The 22,678-nt window shown below is 54.4% G+C and overlaps 1 protein-coding gene across 1 annotated transcript in view; it reads left to right on the forward strand.

Annotated features, from left to right (window-relative positions):
* Positions 1 to 19,010, forward strand: part of LOC128100323 (neuroligin-4, X-linked-like) — a 31,284-nt gene extending 12,274 nt beyond the window's left edge. The window contains 6 exon segments of the mRNA XM_052722363.1: positions 626 to 685; positions 5,769 to 5,921; positions 9,514 to 9,699; positions 12,352 to 13,387; positions 17,743 to 18,025; positions 18,027 to 19,010. Of these exon segments, the coding sequence (XP_052578323.1) occupies positions 626 to 685; positions 5,769 to 5,921; positions 9,514 to 9,699; positions 12,352 to 13,387; positions 17,743 to 18,025; positions 18,027 to 18,896 (2,588 nt within the window). The 3' untranslated portion in view covers positions 18,897 to 19,010.
* The last annotated feature ends 3,668 nt before the right edge of the window (positions 19,011 to 22,678 follow it).

Genomic DNA, 22,678 nt, shown 5'->3' on the forward strand with positions numbered 1-22,678 from the left:
GTTTTTTTTTTAAAAAAATAATTTTTTTCTTCAACCTTTTTTAACTGAAATTTTGTTTTCCGCCCCCCGAGGACCGCGTGTTACATAAAATATAATTAAAAAAAAAAAGCGCCTTTGTGTTTTCACGGTCGGGTTTTTTTTTTTTTTTGCTGATCCGGCGGGAACGCGTTTTATTTTTTTCCGTTTTGGTTGAGATTTGATTTTTTTTCAGTCGATCTTTTTATAATTTAATTAAAAAATTTTTTTTTTTTTACGTTTTATTCTTTGATTCCGTATTCTTCCGTTTTCCTCACCGGTTAACGTCTGTCGCGTGAAAAAGAAAAAAAAAAACAAGCGTCTCCGCGTTTTAACGGTTGGCTTTTTCGTGTTTTCCATCGGGTCGGTGTTTTTTTTTTTTTTTTTTTCACGTTTTCGGTTTTTTTTTTTTTAATTTTAATTTCTTTTAACCTTTTTTTTTCCCCCCGATTTTCATTTTTCCGCCCACTCTTCTCCCCTCGCCGCCGCCGCCCCGGGTGTCTCCCCGTCCCCGCGCCGCGCATCTTCTCACATCTTTTTTTTTCCCCCCCCTCCGTCTCGTCGTTTTATTTTTTTTTTTCCGCGTCCCCCCGTCTCGACCCGACCCCAGGAGCCAACACTAAGAAAATCGCAGACGGTATCGCGAGTAATGACCGTGGGGACGACGAAGGTACCTTTTTTTTTTTTCCCGACTTTTGCTTTTTTTGTTTTTTTTTTTTTTTCTTTTTTTCTCCTGGAGGGCTCGGACCCGATGCATGCGTTCATCTCTCAGCGGTCAATTTTTTTTATTTTTTTTCCTCACCCTTTTCACGCCGTCGTCGTGTCCTCGTTTCTTTTCTTGTACCAAAAAAAATAAAAAATAAGAATTTGCGTTTTTGAAAAATTTTGAAATTCCGGGAAAAAAATATCCTGAAATCCAAAAATAATGTATTTTTGGTTTGAAATTTGAAGAAAAATTTGATTTTTTTTTTTTTTCCCAATCCGTCTCGGTCCCAAGAAGAGAAAACGAAAAAAAAATTTTAAATTGAGATTTGAAGTAACATTTTGTTTTATTTTTTTCTTTCTTTTTTTTTTCCACCCTTTCTCGGTCCCCAGACGAAGAAAACTTGATTTTTTTTATTTTTTTCCTCCTCCCCCCCCGGCGTGCATGCCGACCTTTGCGTCCGTCCCCCGCGCCGTCCCGGTGCGTGGATCGTGGGTTTGGAAATTTGGTTGAAGTTTTTGTTTGAAAAATTTTGAAATTTTTATTTTGAAATTTTAATTTTGAAATTTTTCAGTTTTGAAATTTTTATTTTGAAGTTTTAATTTTGAAATTTTAATTTTGGAATTTTAATTTTTCCCACCCCCCGTGGCGCCTGGGTAGGTTTCGGGTGGGAGACGGCCGGGTCAGACAGTCCAAGCTCTGCAGAGACTGGCGCTGAGGCAGGGGGATGGTTTTCCCAAACTTAAAAAAAAAAAAGTTCTGTTCAGTTTTAAATCTCAAATTTTTTTTGTTTTTTAAACTTGGGAAAAGTCATCCCCCTGCCTCGGAGCTGCCCGAGTCTCTCGCAATGGAAATAATAGAAAAAACACGGACGGGGCGTGAGCGGCCGCGGGGACCGACGGCTCCGACCGTCGGGCGACGCCTGAGAGGAAAAAAAAACCCCGAACCCGGTTCCCCGGAATTCACATTGTATTTTCACCCGCGTCCCCGAGACACGGGAGACACGCGGGGCGCGAGACTTCTCGGAGCGCTAACCCCCCATCTCGTCTCATTTGCATAAAATTTGCATATGCTGATAAGCATCAAAGGCTTGTGCGGGGCTGTCTCTGGGCATTTGCATGGAATTTGCATATCTGAATAAATGCTCGCAGGCATTTGCATAACCATACGCGCATTTGCATATCCAACACTCTCACGGCCTCTCATTTGCATGGGATTTGCATATGTGGATAAATGATTGCAGATATTTGCATAACCATGCACACATTTGCATATTCAACACTGCCATGGGCTCGCATTGGCATGGAATTTGCATATCTGGATAAATGCTCTGCAGGCATTTGCGTAACCATACGCGCATTTGCATATTCAGCACTACCACAGCCTCTCATTTGCATGGAATTTGCATACCCGAATAGATCTTTGCAGGTATTTGCATAACCATGCGCACATCTGCATATCCAGCACTACCACGGCCCTCGCGTTTGCATGAAGTCTGCATGTCCCGGTGACATTTGAGTAGCTGCGAACGTGCTGAAGTGACTGGCGGTGCCCATTTGCATACAATTTGCATAACCGCAGTCAGGTCCTTTTGAAAACTTGCATAGCCAGCCAGGGATTTGCATAGGTTGACCGCCCTCCTTTGGACACCTGCGTGTCATTTGCATATTTTGAGTACTAACCACACACATTTGCATGTCGTCACCCACTCTCAGCTCCACATTTGCATAAATTTGCATGTCCCAGTAACTTTGAGTCACTGTGACAATAATGAAGTGACTGCCTGGGCACATTTGCATGAAATTTGCATAAGCACAGCCAAAGCCCCTGTGGAAATTTGCATAGCCAGCCTGTTTGCGTAGAATTTGCATATTCACAACCAAAGTCCTGAAAATTTGCATATTGTAAGCGCCTTTTGGGGGCGTCTGGTTGTAATTTGCATATTTCAATTATCTCTCGCCACTCTTAATTAATTTTCAATGAACTGGACGTATTTGCATAACTGCACATACATTTGCATATTCCCATACAACGGCGGCCCCCATTTACATAAATTTGCATGTCCCCGTGGCGTTTGCGTGGCTGTCAGAATGCAGAAGGGCCTGGCTGTGGCCATTCGCATGGAATTTGCATAATCGTGGCCATGTTCTCGTGAAAATCTGCACAGCCAGCCAGGAATTTGCATATTGTAAGAGCCTTGTTTGGACATCTGCGTGTAATTTGCATGTTTTAATTAACTCTTGCGGCTTTTTTGCATCACTGCACTTATTTGCATATCCTCACACAGCAGCTGCTGCGTATCTGCATAAAATTCGAATAATCACGGCCAGGCCATCATGGAAATCTGCATAGCCAGCCAGGCATTTGCATATTTTAGTTGCCTTTCCGGGGACATCGGCATGTAATTTGCATGTTTTCATGAGCTATCGCAACTTTTTTGCATCACAGCACACAAATTTGCAGATCTTTCACAACTGCTGTGTATTTGCATAAAATTTGCATAATTGCGGCCAGGCCATCATGGAAATGTGCATACCCAGCCAGGCATTTGCATATTTCAAGCGCCTTTGGGGGCATCTGCATGTGATTTGCATGTTTTCATTAACTCTTGCAACTTTTTTTCATCAGCGCACACACATTTGCATATCCTCACAGCTGCTGCGTATTTGCATAAAATTCCGCATAATCACGGCCAAGCCATCATGGAAATCTGCATACCCAGCCAGGAATTTGCATATTTCAAGCGCTTTTTGGGCATCTGCATGTAACTTGCATGTTTTCATTAACTCTTGCAACTTTTTTTTGCATCAGCGCGCACACATGTGCGTATCTTCATTGCTGCTGCGTATTTGCATAAAATTTGCATAAGTGTGGCCAGGTCGTCTTGAAAATTTGCATATTTTAAGCGCTTTTGGGGCATCTGCATGTAATTTGTATGTTTTCATTAACTCTTGCAACTTTTTTTGCATCAGCGCACGCACATTTGCATATCCTCACATCTGCGTATTTCCATAAAATTCCGCATAATCACGGCCAGGTCATCATGGAAATTTGCATAGCCAGCCAGGCATTTGCATATTTTAGTTGCCTTTCCGGGGACATCGGCATGTAATTTGCATGTTTTCATGAGCTATCGCAACTTTTTTGCATCACAGCACACAAATTTGCAGATCTTTCACAACTGCTGTGTATTTGCATAAAATTTGCATAATTGCGGCCAGGCCATCATGGAAATGTGCACGCCCAGCCAGGCATTTGCATATTTCAAGCGCTTTTTGGGCATCTGCATGTAACTTGCATGTTTTCATTAACTCTTGCTACTTTTTTTTGCATCAGCGCGCACATATGTGCATGTCTTCGTTGCTGCTGTGTATTTGCATAAAATTTGCATAATTGTGGCCAGGTCATCATGGAAATTTGCATAGCCAGCCAGGAATTTGCATATTTCAAGCGCTTTGGGGGCATCTGCATGTAACTTGCATGTTTTCATTAACTCTTGCAACTTTTTTTTGCATCAGCGCACGCACATTTGCATATCCTCACATCTGCTGCGTATTTCCATAAAATTCCGCATAATCACGGCCAGGCCATCATGGAAATTTGCATAGCCAGCCAGGCATTTGCATATTTTAGTTGCCTTTCCGGGGACATCGGCATGTAATTTGCATGTTTTCATGAGCTATCGCAACTTTTTTGCATCACAGCACACAAATTTGCATGTCCTAACACAGCAGTTAGCCCCTGGCATTTGCATAAAATTTGCATAATTGCGGTCAGGCCATCATGAAAATCTGCATACCCAGACAGGCATTTGCATATTTCAAGCGCCTTTGGGGGCATCTGCATGTAATTTGCATGTTTTCATTAACTCTTGCAACTTTTTTTCATCAGCGCACACACATTTGCATATCCTCACAGCTGCTGCGTATTTGCATAAAATTCCGCATAATCACGGCCAAGCCATCATGGAAATCTGCATACCCAGCCAGGAATTTGCATATTTCAAGCGCTTTTTGGGCATCTGCATGTAACTTGCTTGTTTTCATTAACTCTTGCAACTTTTTTTTGCATCAGCGCGCACACATGTGCATGTCTTCGTTGCTGCTGCGTATTTGCATAAAATTTGCATAAGTGTGGCCAGGTCGTCTTGAAAATTTGCATATTTTAAGCGCTTTTGGGGCATCTGCATGTAATTTGTATGTTTTCATTAACTTGCAACTTTTTTTGCATCAGCGCACACACATTTGCATATCCTCACAGCTGCTGCGTGTTTGCATAAAATTTGCATAATTGTGGCCAGGCCATCATGAAAATTTGCACACCCAGCCAGGAATTTGCATATTTCAAGTGCTTTTGGGGCATCTGCATGTAATTTGCATGTTTTAATTAACTCTTGCAACTTTTTTGCATCACCGCACTTATTTGCATATCCTCACACAGCAGCTGCTGCGTATCTGCATAAAATTTGAATAGTCACGGCCAGGCCATCATGAAAATTTGCACACCCAGCCAGGCATTTGCATATTTCAAGCGCTTTGGGGGCATCTGCATGTAATTTGCATGTTTTCATTAACTCTTGCAGCTTTTTTCCATCTCCGCACACTTATTTGCATATCGTCACACAGCACCAGCGGTTCATTTGCATGAAATTTGCATATTCGTAGCCAAATCCTCCCAAAAAATCTCCATAACCCGCCCGCCATTTGCATATTTTCAGTGTTTGCGGACATCTGCATATAATTTGCATATTAAAGAGCTCTAGCCCCGCCCCCAACATTAGCATGTTTTACATATTCATGAGCTCGCCCTGGACTCCCCTCACCCCCGGGCGCCGCGTGTGGGCGTCTCCTCCCCCGCACCCGTGTCCTCTCGCGCATCCCGTGTCGACGCCCCTGCGGGAGCCCCGCCCCTGTCCGCTCCCCCATACGTGTAGCCCGAGTGCCGCGCCCACGCGTGGGTCCCGCCCCACGACACGCTTGGGACCCAGGCCGGGCGCGGGTGCCGGACGCGCTGACCCCGCGCTGACCCCGCCCCCCCACCGTCCCCGCAGACGTGCACGACCCCGGCGGGCGGAAGCCCGTGATGGTGTACATCCACGGCGGCTCCTACATGGAGGGCACCGGGAACATGATCGACGGCAGCGTGCTGGCGAGCTACGGCAACGTCATCGTCGTCACCGTCAACTACCGCCTGGGCGTGCTGGGTGAGGCCCCCCCGCGACACGCCGGACACGCGACACGTGACTGCGACACGCCGGACACGCGACACGCCACCCGGACACGCGACTCCGACATGCCAGACACATGACACGCCCCGACACGCGACACAGACGCGTGGCCGCGACACGCCAGACACGCAACACGTGACCCAGACATGAAACGTGACCATGACACGTGACCCAGACATGCGACATGCCCCGACATGAGACACACACGTGGCCCGAAACACCAGACACGCAACACGTGACCCAGACATGAAACGTGACCATGACACGCAACACGCGACCCAGACACGCAACACGCCCCGACACACAATCCCAGCCCGTGGAACCCCGACACGTGACCCAGACATGCAATACCCGACCCAGACACGCAACCCCAACACGTGACCCCGACACACGACCCAGACACGCCAGACATGCAACACGCCCCGACACATGACACAGACGCGTGGCTGCGACACACCAGACACACAACACGTGACCCAGACACACGAGCCGTACACGAAACATGCGACCGTGACACGCAACCCTGACGTGCCGGACACGCAACCCACCCCGACACACAACCCCAACCGGAGGAACCCCGACACATGACCCAGACACGCCAGACATGCAACACTCCTCGACATGTGACACATACACGTGGCCCCGAAACACCAGACACGCAACACGTGACCCAGACATGAAACATGACCATGACACGCGACACGCGACCCAGACACACAACACGTGACCCAGACACACGACCCGTACACGAAACACGCAACCATGACATGCGACCCTGACACCCCAGACACGCAACACACCCTGACACACAACCCCAACCGGCGGAACCCCGACACGTGACCCAGACACGTCAGACATGCAACACTCCCCAACATGCGACACAGACACGTGGCCCCGAAACACCAGACACGCAACATGTGACCCAGACATGAAACATGCGACCATGACATGCGACCCAGACACACTAGACATGCAACATGCCCCGACACGCAACCCTAACCTGCGGAACCCCGACACGTGACCCAGACACACGACCCAGACACGCCAGACATGGAATATGCACCGACATGCTACACAGACACGTAGCCCTGACACGCCAGACACACAACACGTGGCCCAGACGCGCGACCCAGACACGAAACACGCGACCATGACATGCGACCCTGACGCGCCAGACACGCAACACACCCTGACACACAACCCCAACCGGCGGAACCCCGACACGTGACCCAGACACGTCAGATATGCAACACTCCCCAACATGCGACACAGACACGTGGCCCCGAAACACCAGACATGCAACATGTGACCCAGACATGAAACGCGACCCAGACACGCAACCCTGTAGGGCCAGACATGCAACACGCCCCGACATGCAACACATACACATGGCCCTGAAACACCAGACACGCAAGCAACATGTGACCCAGACATGAAACACATGACCATGACACGCGACCCAGACACGCTAGACATGCAACCCACCCCAACATACAACCCCAACCCGCGGAACCCTGACACGTGACCCAGGCACGCAATACCCGACCCAGACATGCGACCCCGACGTGCCGACACACAACACATGATGCCGACACACCAGACACGCAGCCCCCCCGATATGGGACCCCGATACGCAGCCTGCAACACGCGACCCCGGCACGCAGCACACCCAATCATGCAACTCTGACACGCAACTATAACACACAACCTGCAGCACACGACCCTGACACGCAACACACACACGCCCCAACACGCAAACCACAACACGCCCTGTGGGGGCCCGGGACCCAGCGGGAGGAGCCGTGTGTTTAGATTTGGGGAATTTAAAGGTTTTTTTTTTTCCTCCCATGTGTGGTCACGTGTTCTGAGTTTTTTGTTTATGTGTCTTCTGGTCGCGTGTTTCCCGGTCACGTGTTTGTTCTCCCGGCGTGTGTGTCCCGCCCCCAAATCACGGAAATTCCCATTTTCTTTTTTTTTTTACGTTTTATGGCATTTTATTTCCACGTGTGGTTGCGTGTGGCCGTGTTTTCTGGTCACGTATGCTGTGTTTTCTGGTCACGTGTCCCATGCTTTCCAGTTACGTGTGCTGTGTTTTCTGGTCGTGTGTTTTTTTTTCCGATCCCGTGTTTCCCGCCCCTTCCCCGAGTCACGTAAGTTCCCATGTTATTTTTTTTTTTAATTTTACGGAATTTTACATTCACGTGTGGTCGCGTGTGGCGTGTTTTCCCGGTACCGTGTGGCGTGTCTTCCCGGTCCCGTGTGCCGTGTTCCCCAGTCACGTGTTTGTTCTCCCGTCACGTCTTTCCCGCCCCCAAGTCACGGAAGTTCCCGTGGTTTTTTCTTTTTTACATATTATGGAATTTTATTTCCACGTGTGGCCGCGTGTGCCGTGTTTTCTGGTCACGTGTTCCATGTTTTCCAGTTACATGTGCTGTGTTTTCTGGTCACGTGTTTTTTTTTTTCCGATCCCATGTTTCCCGAGTCATGGAAGTTCCCATGTTATTTTTTTTTTCTTAATTTTACGGAGTTTTACTTTCACGTGGGGTCGCGTGTGGCGTGTTTTCCCGGTCCCGTGTGCCGTGTTCCCCAGTCGCATGTTTGTTCTCCCCGACACATGTGTCCCGCCCCCAAGTCACGGAAATTCCTGTGGTTTTTTTTTTTCCTTTTTTATATTTTATGGAATTTTATTTTCACGTGTGGTCGCGTGTGGCGTGTTTTCTGGTCACGTGTCCCATGTTTTCCAGTTACGTGTGCTGTGTTTTCTGGTCACGTGTTTTTTTTTCCCGATCCCGTGTTTCCCGCCCCTTCCCTGAGTCACGGAAATTCCCATGTTATTTTTTTTTTTTTAATTTCACGGCATTTTACTTTCACGTGTGGTCGCGTGTGGCGTGTTTTCCCAGTCCCGTGTGCCGTGTCCCCCGGTCGCGTGTTTGTTCTCCTGTCGCGTGTTTCCCGCCCCCAAATCGCGGAAGTTCCTGTGTTTTTTTTCCTTTTTTACATTTTACGGAATTTTATTTCCACGTGTGGTCGCGTGTGCCGTGTTTTCTGGTCATGTGTCCCATGTTTTCCAGTTACGTGTGCTGTGTTTTCTGGTCACGTGTTTTTTTTTTTTCCGATCCCGTGTTTCCCGAGTCACGGAAGTTCCCATGTTATTTCTTTTCTAATTTCGCGTCATTTTACTTTCACGTGTGGTCACGTGTGGCGTGTTTTCCCGGTCCCGTGTGCCGTGTCCCCCGGTCGTGTGTTTGTTCTCCCGTCGCGTGTTTCCCGCCCCCAGATCACGGAAGTTCCCGTGTTTTTTTTTTTGTTTTCTTTTTTACATTTCATGGAATTTTATTTCCACGTGTGACCGCGTGTGCCGTGTTTTCTGGTCACGCGTGCCGCGTTCCCTGGTCACGTGTTTTTTTTTTTTTCTCGATCCCGTGTTTCCCGCCCCCAGATCTCGGAAATTCCCTTTCTTTTTTTTTTTTTGTAACTTCTTTTTTTTTTACACGTTTCACGGAACCCCCTTCTCGCGTGCGGCCGCGTGTGCCGCGCGCCGACACGCGTGTCCTCCCCCGCCCCGCAGGCTTCCTGAGCACGGGCGACCAGGCCGCCAAGGGCAACTACGGGCTCCTGGACCAGATCCAGGCGCTGCGCTGGGTGGAGGAGAACGTCGGCGCCTTCGGCGGCGACCCCAAGCGTGTCACCATCTTCGGCTCCGGCGCCGGCGCCTCCTGCGTCAGCCTGCTCACGCTCTCCCACTACTCGGAAGGTGGGCGGGGGACCCCACCCGGGGGCGCGGGACACGCGTGTCGACACGCGTGTGCACACCCACAAACACGCACACGCAAACACGCTCACACACGCGAACACGCTCGCACACGCGAAGACGCTCCGACACGGGGTCGCGGGCGATGGGTGTCGGAGGCCGTGTTGGGGGTCACGGGGTCAGAGTCCGCCGCCCCCTGCCCCCCCTTCCCCTCCCCTGGGGCGCCCGACGGGCGGGTTGCGTGCGCGGTCACGCGTGTTCCCCGGGGTCGGGTGTCTCTCTCCCCGCCGGCCACGCCCACGCGTCTGTGGCCCCGCCCGCTCCCCGGTGTGATTGGCGGCCCCCCGGCCCCGCCCCCGGCTCTCCCTGCGGCCCGTGTGGGTCGGCGTGACCTCGCGCGCGCGTTCTCGTGTGACGTCGCGCCGACCCCCGCCGTGACCCTCCGCGGTGGCCCTCTCGGGCCCGGGGTGGGCTTCCCGTGACCCCACGGTGACCCCGTGACCCCTTCCTACCCCCCCCTCCGTTAGCCTGTCCCGCAGGGCCGTCCCGGAGCCACGTGTCCGTAGGACACGCGTGTGACGCGGGACCCCGTGTCAACCCCTCGTGGACCCTGTAGTGACCCCAGGTTGACCCCGTAGTGACCCCGCGTTGACCCCACAGCCCCCAAAACGCCACCCAACCCTCTTCCAAGTCACCCCTGGCCCACGTGTCCGTCAAACATGCGTGTGACATGTGACCTCACGTGACCCCGCGTGGACCAGGACCCCGCGTCGACCCCAGGTTGAGCCCGTAGTGACCCCGCATTGACCCCACAACCCCTGAAGCCCCACCTGAGCCTTTTCCAGTCACGTGTCGGGTCGAACACACGTGTGACTCATGACCTCCCGTGACCCACGTTGCCTCCGCGACCCCCCGTTGACCCTGTAATGACACCAGTCTGACCCCACGACCCCTGACGCCCCACCCAACCCTCTTCCACTCACCCCAAACCCACGTGTCTGTCGAACACGCACATCACATGTGACCTCACGTGACTCCGCGTCACCCCCGCGACCCCCCTGTTGACCCGTAGGGACCCCAGTCTGACCTCACGACCCACTGTTGACCCCGTAGTGACCCCACATTCACCCCACGACCCCTGACGCCCCACCCAACCCTCTTCCACCCACCCCACACCCATGTGTCCGTCGAACACGCGTGTGACCTGTGACCTCCCGTGACCTCACGCGGCCCCGCGTTGACCAGGACCCCGCGTCGACCCCAGATTGACCCCATAGTGACCCCGCATTGACCCCGCAACCCCTAAAGCCCTGCCTGAGCCTCTTTCAGTCCCATGTCTGGTCGAACACACGTGTGACACGTGACCTCCCGTGACCACGACCCCCCGTTGACCTTTCAGGGACCCCAGTCTGACCCCACGACCCCTGACGCCCCACCCAACCCTCTTCCAAGTCACCCCAGACTCACGTGTCCCTCGAACACGCCCACCACACGTGACCTCACGTGACCCCGCGTCGCACCCGCGACCCCCCCCGTTGACCCGTAGCGACCCCGATTTGACCCCACGACCCCTGAGGCCCCACCCCGCCCTCCACTCATCCCACGCCTGTGTCCCTCGAACACGCGTGTGACCCGTGACCTCCCGTGACCCCACGTTGACCAGGACCTGCTTTCGACCCCAGGTGGACCCCATAATGACCTCACGTGACCCCACGACCCCCTGGGTGACCCCATAGCGACCCCAATTTTACCCCACGACCCCCGAAGCCCCACCCGAGCCTCTTCCGGTCCCGTGTCCGGTCAAACACGTGCATGACACGTGACCTCCGTTTCGCCTCCGTGACCCCCGGTTGGCCCCGTAGTGACCCCAATTTGACCCCACGACCCTGACCCCGTGACCCCCAAGGCCCCACCCAACCCTCCTCCACCCACCCCACGCCCACATGTCCATTGAACATGCGTGTCACCCGTGACCTCCCGGGACCCTGTGTTGACCAGGACCCGGTTTCGACCCCAGGTGCACCCCGTCGTGACCTCACGTGACCCCACGACCCCCCCGGGTGACCCCAATTTGACCCTACGACCCCCGAAGCCCCACCCGAGCCTCTTCCGGTCCTGTGTCCGGTCGAACACGTGCGTGACGCGTGACCCCGTTTCGCCTCCGTGACCCCCGGTTGGCCCCGCAGCGACCCCAGTTTGACCCCGTGACCCCCAAGGCCCCACCTAACCCTCCACCCGCCCCACGCCCACGTGTCCCATTGAACACGCGTGTGGCCCGTGACGTCCCGTGACCCCGAATTGACCAGGACCCGGTTTCGACCCCAGGTGGACCCCGTAGTGACCTCACGTGACCCCACAACCCCCCGGTTGGCCCCGTAGCGACCCCAATTTGACCCCACGACCCCCAAGGCCCCTCCCAACCCTCCTCCGCCCGCCCCACGCCCACGCGTCCCTCAAGCCCGCGTGTTACCCGTGACCCCGTGACCCCGATCTGACCCCACGACCCCCGGGGACCCCACCAGAACCCCCCTCCACCCACCCGCCCGCCCCGCCCCACGCCCCGCGCCCGTCCCGTCGAACACACGTGCCTGACCCCGCGACGTGTCCCTCCCACACGCGTGTCTGACCCATGACCCCGCCCCCCGCCCCCCGCAGGCCTGTTCCAGAAGGCGATCATCCAGAGCGGCACGGCCCTGTCCAGCTGGGCCGTCAACTACCAGCCGGCCAAGTACGCGCGGGCGCTGGCGGAGCAGGTCGGCTGCGGCGGCGGCGGCGGCGGTGGCGTGTCGTCGTCCGTGTCCGTGTCCTCGGCGTCCTCGGGGTCCCCGGACCCGGCGGACACGGGCGAGCTGGTGTCCTGCCTGCGGCGGGCGGGCTGGCGGGAGCTGTCGCGGCCCCGGGTGGCGCCCGCCGCCTACCACGTGGCCTTCGGGCCCGTGATCGACGGCGACGTGATCCCCGACGACCCGCAGATCCTCATGGAGCAGGGCGAGTTCCTCAACTACGACATCATGCTGGGCGTCAACCAGGGCGAGGGGCTGCGCTTCGTGGACGGCGTGGTCGACGCCGGCGCGGACGCCGACGCCGACGACACGGATAACCCGGATAACACGGATAACCCGGACGATAACCCGGACGATCGCACGGATAACCGGGATAACCCGGATCGCCCGGATCGCAGCTTCTTCGGTCGCGAGGGTTCGCCCGGCGTTGCGGCGGCGGGTTCGGCGTCGGCTTCGGCGGGGGGCGGCGGCGGCGTCTCGCCGGGCGCCTTCGACGCGGCGGTGTCGGCCTTCGTGGACCGCCTCTACGGCTACCCCGAGGGCAAGGACGCGCTGCGGGAGACGATCAAGTTCATGTACACGGACTGGGCGGACCGGGAGAACGCGGAGGCGCGCCGCAAGACGCTGGTGGCGCTCTTCACCGACCACCAGTGGGTGGCGCCCGCCGTGGCCACCGCCGACCTCCACGCCCAGTACGGCTCGCCCACCTACTTCTACGCCTTCTACCACCACTGCCAGAGCGACGCCAAGCCCGCCTGGGCCGACGCCGCCCACGGCGACGAGCTGCCCTACGTCTTCGGCGTGCCGCTGCTCGGCCCCACCGACCTCTTCGCCTGCAACTTCTCCCGCAACGACGTCATGCTCAGCGCCGTCGTCATGACCTACTGGACCAACTTCGCCAAGACCGGGTGAGGCGGCGGCGGGGCGCGCGGCGGGGCGGGGTCACGGGGGTCATGGGGTCGGGGTTAGGAGTCAGGGTCAGGGGGTCCGTGTTGGGGGTCAGAATCTAGAGGGTCGGGGGTCGGGGGGGCTCGGGAGTGTCAGGGTCGGGTCAGGCAGGGGTCGGGGTCAGGTGGTTCGGGGGTCAGGGTCGCGGGGTCAGGGTCAGGGGGTCATGGTTGGGTCCAGGTCAGGGAGTCCGGGTCGAGGGTCAGGGTCAGGGTCAAGGGATGAGGGCTGGGGGTCGAGCATGCCTCTCTCCACAGCATCAAGACAGTTTGGACTCCATTCCTAAATACTTTTCTCTGCATCATCACTCTATGATGGACTCCATTTCCCAGCATGCTTTTCTCCACAGCACCATGATGTTTTGGACTCCATTCCTAGATACTTTTCTCTTCACCATTCTGTGATGGACTCCGTTTCCCAGCATGCCTCTCTTCATCACTCCATGATGGACTCCGTTTCCCAGCATGCCTCTCTCCACAGCACCATGTCGGTTTGGACTCCGTTTCCCAGCATGCCTCTCTTCATCACTCTGATGGACTCCGTTTCCCAGCATGCCTTTCCACAGCATCAGTACATGGTATTATAGAGAAAGGCATGCTGGGAAATGGAGTCCACACGTCCTCGGGGTGTAAAGATTGAGCAGGGAGCATCCTTCTGAGCCAGAGGCATGCTGGGAAATGGAGTCCAGACGTCCCCACCGTGTAAAGAGGGAGCAGGGAGGGTCCTTCTGACCCATGAGGCATGCTGGGAAATGGAGTCCAGATGTCCTCAGGGTGTACAGAGGGAGCAGCGGGGGGTCCTTCTGACCCACAGGCATGCTGGGAAATGGAGTCCATATGATGCTCTAGAGAAAGGCATGCTGGGAAATGGAGTCCAGACGTCCTCGCGGTGTAAAGAGGGAGCAGGGAGGGTCCTTCTGCCCCAGAGGCATGCTGGGAAATGGAGTCCAGACGTCGTCATGGTGTAAAGAGGGAGCAGGGAGGGTCCTTCTGCCCCAGAGGCATGCTGGGAAATGGAGTCCAATCGTCCTCAGGTTGTAAAGAGGGAGCAGGGAGGGTCCTTCTGAGCCAGGAGCATGCTGGGAAATGGAGTCCAAACCCTCATGGTGCTGTGGGGAAATGCATGCTGGGATATGGAGTCCATATGATGCTCTAGAGAACGGCATGCTGGGAAATGGAGTCCAGACGTCCGCAGGGTGTGAAGAGGGAGCAGGGAGGGTCCTTCTGAGCCAGGAGCATGCTGGGAAATGGAGTCCAAACCCTCATGGTGCTGTGGGGAAATGCATGCTGGGATATGGAGTCCATATGATGCTCTAGAGAACGGCATGCTGGGAAATGGAGTCCAGACGTCCGCAGGGTGTGAAGAGGGAGCAGGGAGGGTCCTTCTGACCCAGAGGCATGCTGGGAAATGGAGTCCAAACCCTCATGGTGCTGTGGGGAAATGCATGCTGGGATATGGAGTCCATATGATGCTCTAGAGAACGGCATGCTGGGAAATGGAGTCCAGACGTCCGCAGGGTGTGAAGAGGGAGCAGGGAGGGTCCTTCTGACCCAGAGGCATGCTGGGAAATGTAGTTTTAATGGACAACAGACAGAAAGGCATGCTGGGAAATGGAGTCCAGATGTCCTCAGGGTGTAGAGAGGGAGCAGGGAGGGTCCTTCTGACCCAGAGGCATGCTGGGAAATGGAGTTCAGCCCGCCGTGGGCTCCGCCGGCTGCGTGCTGACCATGTGCACATGCGTGGGGCCGGCGATCTGCACGGCCCCGCCCACCCCGTCATCTGCACGGCCCCGCCCACCCCGGTCATCTGCAGGGCCCCGCCCACCCCGGTCATCTGCAGGGCCCTGCCCACCCCGGTCACCTTCACGGCCCCGCACTCCCCGTCATCTGTGTAGCCCCGCCCTCCCCGGTCATCTGCACAGCCCCGCCCACCCCGGTCATCTGCATAACCCCACCCTCCCCGTCATCTGTGTAGCCCCGCCCACCCCAGTCATCTGCACAGCCCCGCCCACCCTGGTCCTGCGCGCATCCCAGGCCCAAACTTTCTGCATTTGCATATCCATGAGACCGCAACCCTCTCATTTGCATATCCCTGGGCCCGACTTTCCTGCATTTGCCCAACTTTCCACATTTGCATATTCATATATCACCCCATTTGCATATCCCGCCCAACTCGCTCATTTGCATATACCTGGGCTTAACATTTTGGTTTTTGCATAACCCCGCCCAAGCCGGTCATTTGCATAACCCTGGTCCAACCTCCCACATTTGCATATTCATAGCTCCCCATGTGCATGTCCCCCCCAATCTGGTCATTTGCATATCCCACCCACCCCGCTCATTTGCATACCCCCAGGCCTAACTTTTTCTGCATTTGCATATCCCCGCCCCAGCCGGCCGTTTGCATATAACCCTGGTCCAAGTTTCCACATTGGCGTGCTCGTATCTCACCCGATTTGCATGTCCCCGCCCACCCCACTCATTTGCATATCGGCAGACCTAGCTTTTCTGTATTTGCATAACCCCGCCCCAGCTGGTCATTTGTATAACCCTGGTCCAACCTCCCACATTTGCATATTCATGTCTCACCCCATGTGCATATCTCGCCCAACCTGGTCATTTGCGTATCCCGCCCACCAGGGCCATTTGCGTATCCCCGCCCACCCAACTCATTTGCATATCTCCAGGTCTAGCTTTTCTGTATCTGCATTGACCCCTCCCAAGGAGGTCATTTGCATATCACTGGCCCATTTTTTCGTAATTTGCGTATTTACGAGAACGAAGGCCTCCCATTTGCATATTCCCCGCCCCAGGCGCCAATGTGCATAGCCCAGCCCAACGTCCCTCATTTGCATACTCGCATCTCACCTCATTTGCATATCCCGCCCACCAGGGCCATTTCTTGCCCGCCAGGGCCATTTGCGTATACGACCCCGGTCATTTGCATATACCTGGACCTAAGTTTTCTGTATCTGCATAGCCCCGCCCACCCCGGTCATTTGCATATACCTGAACCTAAGTTTTCTGTATCTGCATAGCCCCGCCCACCCCGGTCATTTGCATCTCGCTGGCCCTTTTTTTTGCATATTCATGAGAACAAAGCCCTCATATTTGGATAACCCCGCCCAAGCCGGTCATTGGCACATCGCCGGCCCTGTTTTTGTCTTTTGCATATTCATGAGGAGGGAGCCCTCACATTTGCATACCCTGCCCCAGCCGACCATTTGCATATCCCGCCCCAGCCAGCCTTCAGCATGTCCCAGGCCTAACCTTTCTGCATTTGCATATTTATGAGTCCTGGCCATCTCATTTGCATATCATTGGGCCCAAGCTTTCCACATTTGCATATTCACATCTCTCCCCGTTTGAACGTCCCAAGTAACGTGGTCATTTGCATAACCCCGCCCTGGACCGGCCATTCGCTTGTCACTGGCCTGTTTTTATTTTTGCATATTCATGAGGTCGATGCCCAACCTTTCCACATTTGCATGTTCATATCTCTTGCAATGTGTGTGCCCCAACCAACGTGGTCATTTGCATATACCCACCCACCCTAGTCATTTGCATATGCCTAGGCCTAGCTTTTCTGTATTTGCATAACCCCGCTCACCCCGGTCATTTGCATATCTCTGGCCCGGGTTTTTAAATTGTCGCATGAGAACGAAGCCCTCACATTTGCATAACCCCGCCCACCGCAGTCATCGGCGTGCCCCAGGCCTAACCTTTCTGCATTTGCATATTCATGAGACCAGTTCCTCTCATTTGCACCCTGGGCCCAACCTTCCCACACTTGCATATTCATATCTCTCCCCGTTTGAATGTCCCAAGTAATGTGGTCATTTGCATAACACCGCCCACCCTAGTCATTTGCATATGCATGGGCCCACCATTTATATATTTGCATAACCCCGCCCACCCCCGGTCATTTGCATGTCAATGGCCTGTTTTTATTTTTATGTATCCATGAGAACGAAGCCCTCGCATTTGCATATCCCTGGGCCCATGCTTTCCACATTTGCATATTCATATCTCTCCCCATTTGAATGTCCCAAGTAACGTGGTCATTTGCATAACCCCGCCCACCCTAGTCATTTGCATGTGCCCAGGCCCATCATTTCTGTATTTGCATAACCCCGCCCACCCCGGCCATGTGCATATCAATGGCCCATTTTTATTTTTGCATATTCATGCGCCTGAAGCCCCGCCCCAGCCATCCATTTGCATATCCCCGCCCACCAGCGTCATTTTGCATATCCCCGCCCCGATGTCTTCATTTGCATATCCCTCCTCCCGCCCCTCCCCCCCCCTCACCGCAGGGACCCGAACCAGCCGGTGCCGCAGGACACCAAGTTCATCCACACGAAGCCGAACCGGTTCGAGGAGGTGGCGTGGACCAAGTACAACCCCAAGGACCAGCTCTACCTGCACATCGGGCTGAAGCCGCGCGTCCGCGACCACTACCGCGCCACCAAGGTGGCCTTCTGGCTCGAGCTGGTGCCGCACCTGCACAGCCTGCACGACATCTTCCAGTACGTCTCCACCACCACCCGGGCCCCGCCCCCGCCCGACGGGACCGCCTACCCCGGCACGCGCCGCGCCCCCCGCCAAGCTCTGGCCCGCCACCAAGCGCCCGTCCGTCACCGCGGCCAACGCCGGCAACGCCAACGCCGGAAACAGCGGCCGCGGCGGCGGCGGCGCCGGCAGCGGACTCCGCGGCCTCGGCGTCGGCGTCGTCGGAGGCGGCCACGCGCGGGACGGCGGCCGGGCCGAGGACGCCACGGTGCTGATCGAGACCAAGCGCGACTACTCGACGGAGCTGAGCGTGACCATCGCGGTGGGCGCCTCGCTGCTCTTCCTCAACATCCTGGCCTTCGCCGCGCTCTACTACAAGAAGGACAAGCGGCGCCACGAGACGCACCGGCGGCACCACCACCAGCACCACCACCAGCACCACCACGCCGCCGCCGCCGCCGGCACGCTCCCCCGGGGCCACGTGGGCGGCCACGTGGGCCACGGGACCGGAAGCGACGGCCTCGGGCTGGGCCACGGCGGCGACGACGACCTCCTCTCCTCGGCGAAGCCGCCGGCCGCTGCCGCCGCCGCCGCCATGGGGATGCCGGGGCGCCACGACGGCCTCGTCGAGGACATGGCGGCGGGCCTGCGCGTCACGTGCCCGCCCGACTACGCGCTGACGCTGCGGCGCTCGCCCGACGACCTCCCGCTGATGACGCCCAGCACCATCACCATGATCCCCAACAGTCTGGCGGGGCCGGGGGCGGGGCCTGGCGCCGGGGGCGTGGTCTCCGGGGGCTCCGGCGTGGGCGGAGGCATGGCGGGGGCGGGACTTCCGCCGCCGCCGCTGCACACGTTCAACACGTTCGCCGCCGCCGCGGGTGCCGTCGTCGCCGGGGTGGGCGGCGGGCAGAACGGATCGAACCTGCCCCACGGGCACTCCACCACCCGCGTATAGGATTGCCGGGGCGTGGGGGGCGCGGGGACGCGGGCGCTTCCGGTTTCCGCCGTTGCCCACACCGAGAACGGGCAAGATGGCCGCCGCGGGCGCTTCCGGTGCAAAATGGCCGCCGACAGCGCGGCCAGGAGACGATGCAAAATGGCCGCCGCGGCGAGCGGAACTTCCGGTTCCGCCAGCACCGTTGCCGGGAAAGAGTGCAACATGGCCGCCACGGCGGGCGCTTCCGGTTGCGCCAACGCCGAGGCCGCCAATCAATGCAAGATGGCCGCCGCCTCGGCCCCTTAGAACTGGAAACGGGCCGAGGAGGAGGACTCGGCGCCCAGCACCCCGGACCGCGGCTCTGGGGACCGAGGACAGCACTGCGCGAGGCGGAGGTTTTGGTATCGGCGGCGGGAAAAGGGTTGAAATTTTCATTTGGAAAATTTTATTTTTTTTTTAACGCGGTCGGTCGGTCGGTCGGTCGGTCGTGGCGCGGAGGGGAAACCGGGGACGTGCCCGGAATTTTGGCGGGAAAATTGTTTTTAATTTTTTGGAAAAAAAAAATTTAAATTTTGTTTTTCCCGGGCGACGGTTAAAAATTCGGGGATTTTCTGGGGTTTTAGGCGGAAAATGATTTAAATTTTTAATTTTAACTTTTATGTGGAGGCGAAAAACGTGAATTTTTTTATTAGAATTAAAATTGAAATTTGGCGAAAAGCGTCAATGGGGAACTGAACCCGGGGGGTTTCCGCCTGGAATTGGCGGTGAAATTGGAAAATTTCGTGTTTTTGCGGAATTTTGGTGGAAATTTGGAGCGTTTTCTAGAATTTCGGTTGGAGAAACGGCCGCGTTGGTTGTAGCCGGACCCTGGGTGTTTTATTTATTTTTATTTATTTTGTTTTATTTATTATTTTAAGTTTTATTTCGGGGACGCGCGTGAAAACGGCGGCGTCCTTTTGTTTAAAATTTGGTGGAAAATTTCCACCCTAAAAAACCAGAATTTAAGCGTTTGCTTCTGGAACGGAGGAGGGAGTTTTTTAAAAAAATTTTAATTTTAACGGCTACGGAAGTGACGGCGAGGGAGCGCGAACCCTCCGGGGTTGGCGGGGAGAAAAATCATTTTTATTTTCACGGCCACGAAACGGAATTTTCCGGGAAAACCAAACTCGGGCGTTTTCTGGAAGTGGAAAAAAAGAGTTTGAATTTTTGTTTTGATTTTGGTGCAAAAAACGGGAAACTGGGGGAGTTTTCAGGAAACGAGATGGAAAATTTTTCCGATTTTCATTTTCACGATGACGGAAAGGGCGAGAAAGGGAGGCGGACGGTGACCCCGCGTGCCGCAGCGGGGCGTGCGGAGGAGACGTTTTGGATTTTGAACTTCGTTCCGACGGGAAGAGAATCACGTGGGGCGGTTTCCACAGCACCGGGGGGTGGGCGGAGACGTGGGACCCGGAGCGGCGCCCCCACGCGGGGACTTTTTTTCACCCGAGACTTTTGACGCTGGAAAAAAAAATAAAAACTGAGAGAAAAACTGAAAAAAAAAAAAAAACTAAAAACCCAAAAATTCGAGAAAAAAAAAACAAACAAACTGGAAATCGCGGCCCACGCGTGTTTCCGGCCCGGACTCTATTTAAAGGAAACTTTGTACAAAAAGAAATGTAATAATTAAACGTGGATACACTGTATATCATCCCTGGGGGGCCGAGCGGCTGGGGGGGGAAAAAAAAATTTGCACAGCGGGGGGTGGGGTGGGGTTGGGGGAGGGGCGGGGACGGGAAGAAAAAAAAAACATGAAAAAAAATTTCAAAATCCGGTTTTCTCACTCTTTTCGGTGCGTACGCACACGCACACACACGCACACACGCCCGCCCGTCACCGCAGAACGCGGTGTCCGCGCCCCGTCCCGTCCAAGATTTTTGCAGTTTTAATTTTTAAATTTAAATTTTAATTTAAAATAATTTTTTTCGGTTTGTTTTGTGTTTGGTGACTCGGCAGGGTCCATCCCGGGGAGCCCAAACCGCGTGTCCCGTGAAATTCGGGGAGTTGTGGGCGTCTCCCCGGCCCCGTGTTGTCCGTACCAGGCCAGAACGTTTCGGAAAAAGGAGAGAAAAAAATTTAAAAATTCGGCCTGGCGTCGAGAACACAGGCGTGCGGCTGCGGCGGAGGCGTGGACACCGGGCCGAGGGCGGACGGTTCTTCCCCGCGAGGACGTCGGGCGTCGCGTGGAGTCGACCGGGGGGAAAAAAAACAAGTTGTAGCGAGAATTATCGAGGAAAATGTGAAAATAAACCTGAGATTTTTCAATAACGGGAGAATATTTAAAATTAAAAATTTAAATTTTGTTTCTCCAGGTGGGAGGGGGCAACATCGTGGGGTCCCGGGGTTCCGTTCTGATTTTTAATTTCTGCCTTAAAGCGCGGGTGGCAGCTGCGTGGGGCGGGAGACGTTGGGGGGCGGAGGAGAGAGTTTAAGGCGGCGTTTTTAACAATAAAATATGGCGGTATTTTCTACGGCCGCGTGTGTCGTCCTTCACGCGGTCCCGGTTTCGTGTCCGTGATGGGAATTTATTTTTTTCGGTCACCTCCGGGGCATCCGGGTTGGGTCATCTGTGGTCTTTTTATTTATTTATTTATTTATTATTTATTCATCCATTCATTAAAATTGGTCATTCATTCATTCATTTGTTCTTTTTTCTAATTTATTAAAATTATTCATTCATTCATTCAAGCTTAACTTCATTTCTCCATACGTGTTTCGAGCTCTCGTGTTTATTTGTTGGAAGGTTTGACTCTTGTCAGTCCCTGTCCAGGTGTCTGTCCGTCACATCTGTACACGGGAAGTCCCACCTCTTTCTGGAAGGTTCCCAATGGGGCACACGTGTCCATCATATGTATACACGGCAAGGGCCGACCCTTTCCGGAAGATTCAAGGGGGGCAGCTGTTTCAATCGTATGTATACACAGGAAGTCCCACCCCTCTGTGGAAGTCCCCACGGGACACGCAAGTCAGTCATATCAGTACACGCAACACAGCGGGGTGAAAGGTCATCATATATTGACATTATTATTATTATTTGTTGTGTACCTAAAGACAGTGAGGTTTTATTGAGAGGCAGAGTCACATGGCTCGGGACAGGCTCTCAGACCCGGTCCCGGTTCCCGGAGCCATGAAATCAGAGCTATGATAACCGGCCACAGACCTCATGCGAGATAAAATAAAGTTTGTTTTTTTTTTTATTTTTATTTATTTATTATGGACACAGGGTTCTGCCGGCATCCCAGCAGGCCAGAACAGGGCACCAGATTTTTATTAAAGATGTTTTTTTTAAGCCATCATGGGGGTGCTGAGACTTGAACTCAGGACCTCGGGAAGAACAGCCAGTGCTCTTAAACTTGGAGATATCACTCCAGCCCAAAATCAGGTTATAAAGATTGAATGTGGTGGAGGCTAAAGAAAAACCAAAAACAACTCCCCATCTGATAATATCCACCTCCATCCCATAATATCCACCTCCATCCCATAATATCCACCTCCATCCCATAATATCCACCTCCATCCATCATATCCACCTTCATCCCATAATATCCACCTCCATCCCATAATATCCACCTCCATCCCATAATATCCACCTCCATCCATAATATCCACCTCCATCCATAATATCCACCTCCATCCATAACATCCACCTCCATCCATAATATCCTCCTCCATCCCATAATATCCACGTCCATCCCATAATATCCACCTCCATCCATAATATCCACCTCCATCCCATAATATCCCACCTCCATCCCCATAAT

The sequence above is a fragment of the Peromyscus californicus genome, unplaced genomic scaffold (assembly GCF_007827085.1).
Source record: "Peromyscus californicus insignis strain IS unplaced genomic scaffold, ASM782708v3 Scaffold_73__1_contigs__length_203332, whole genome shotgun sequence".
Taxonomy (NCBI): Eukaryota; Metazoa; Chordata; class Mammalia; order Rodentia; family Cricetidae; genus Peromyscus; species Peromyscus californicus.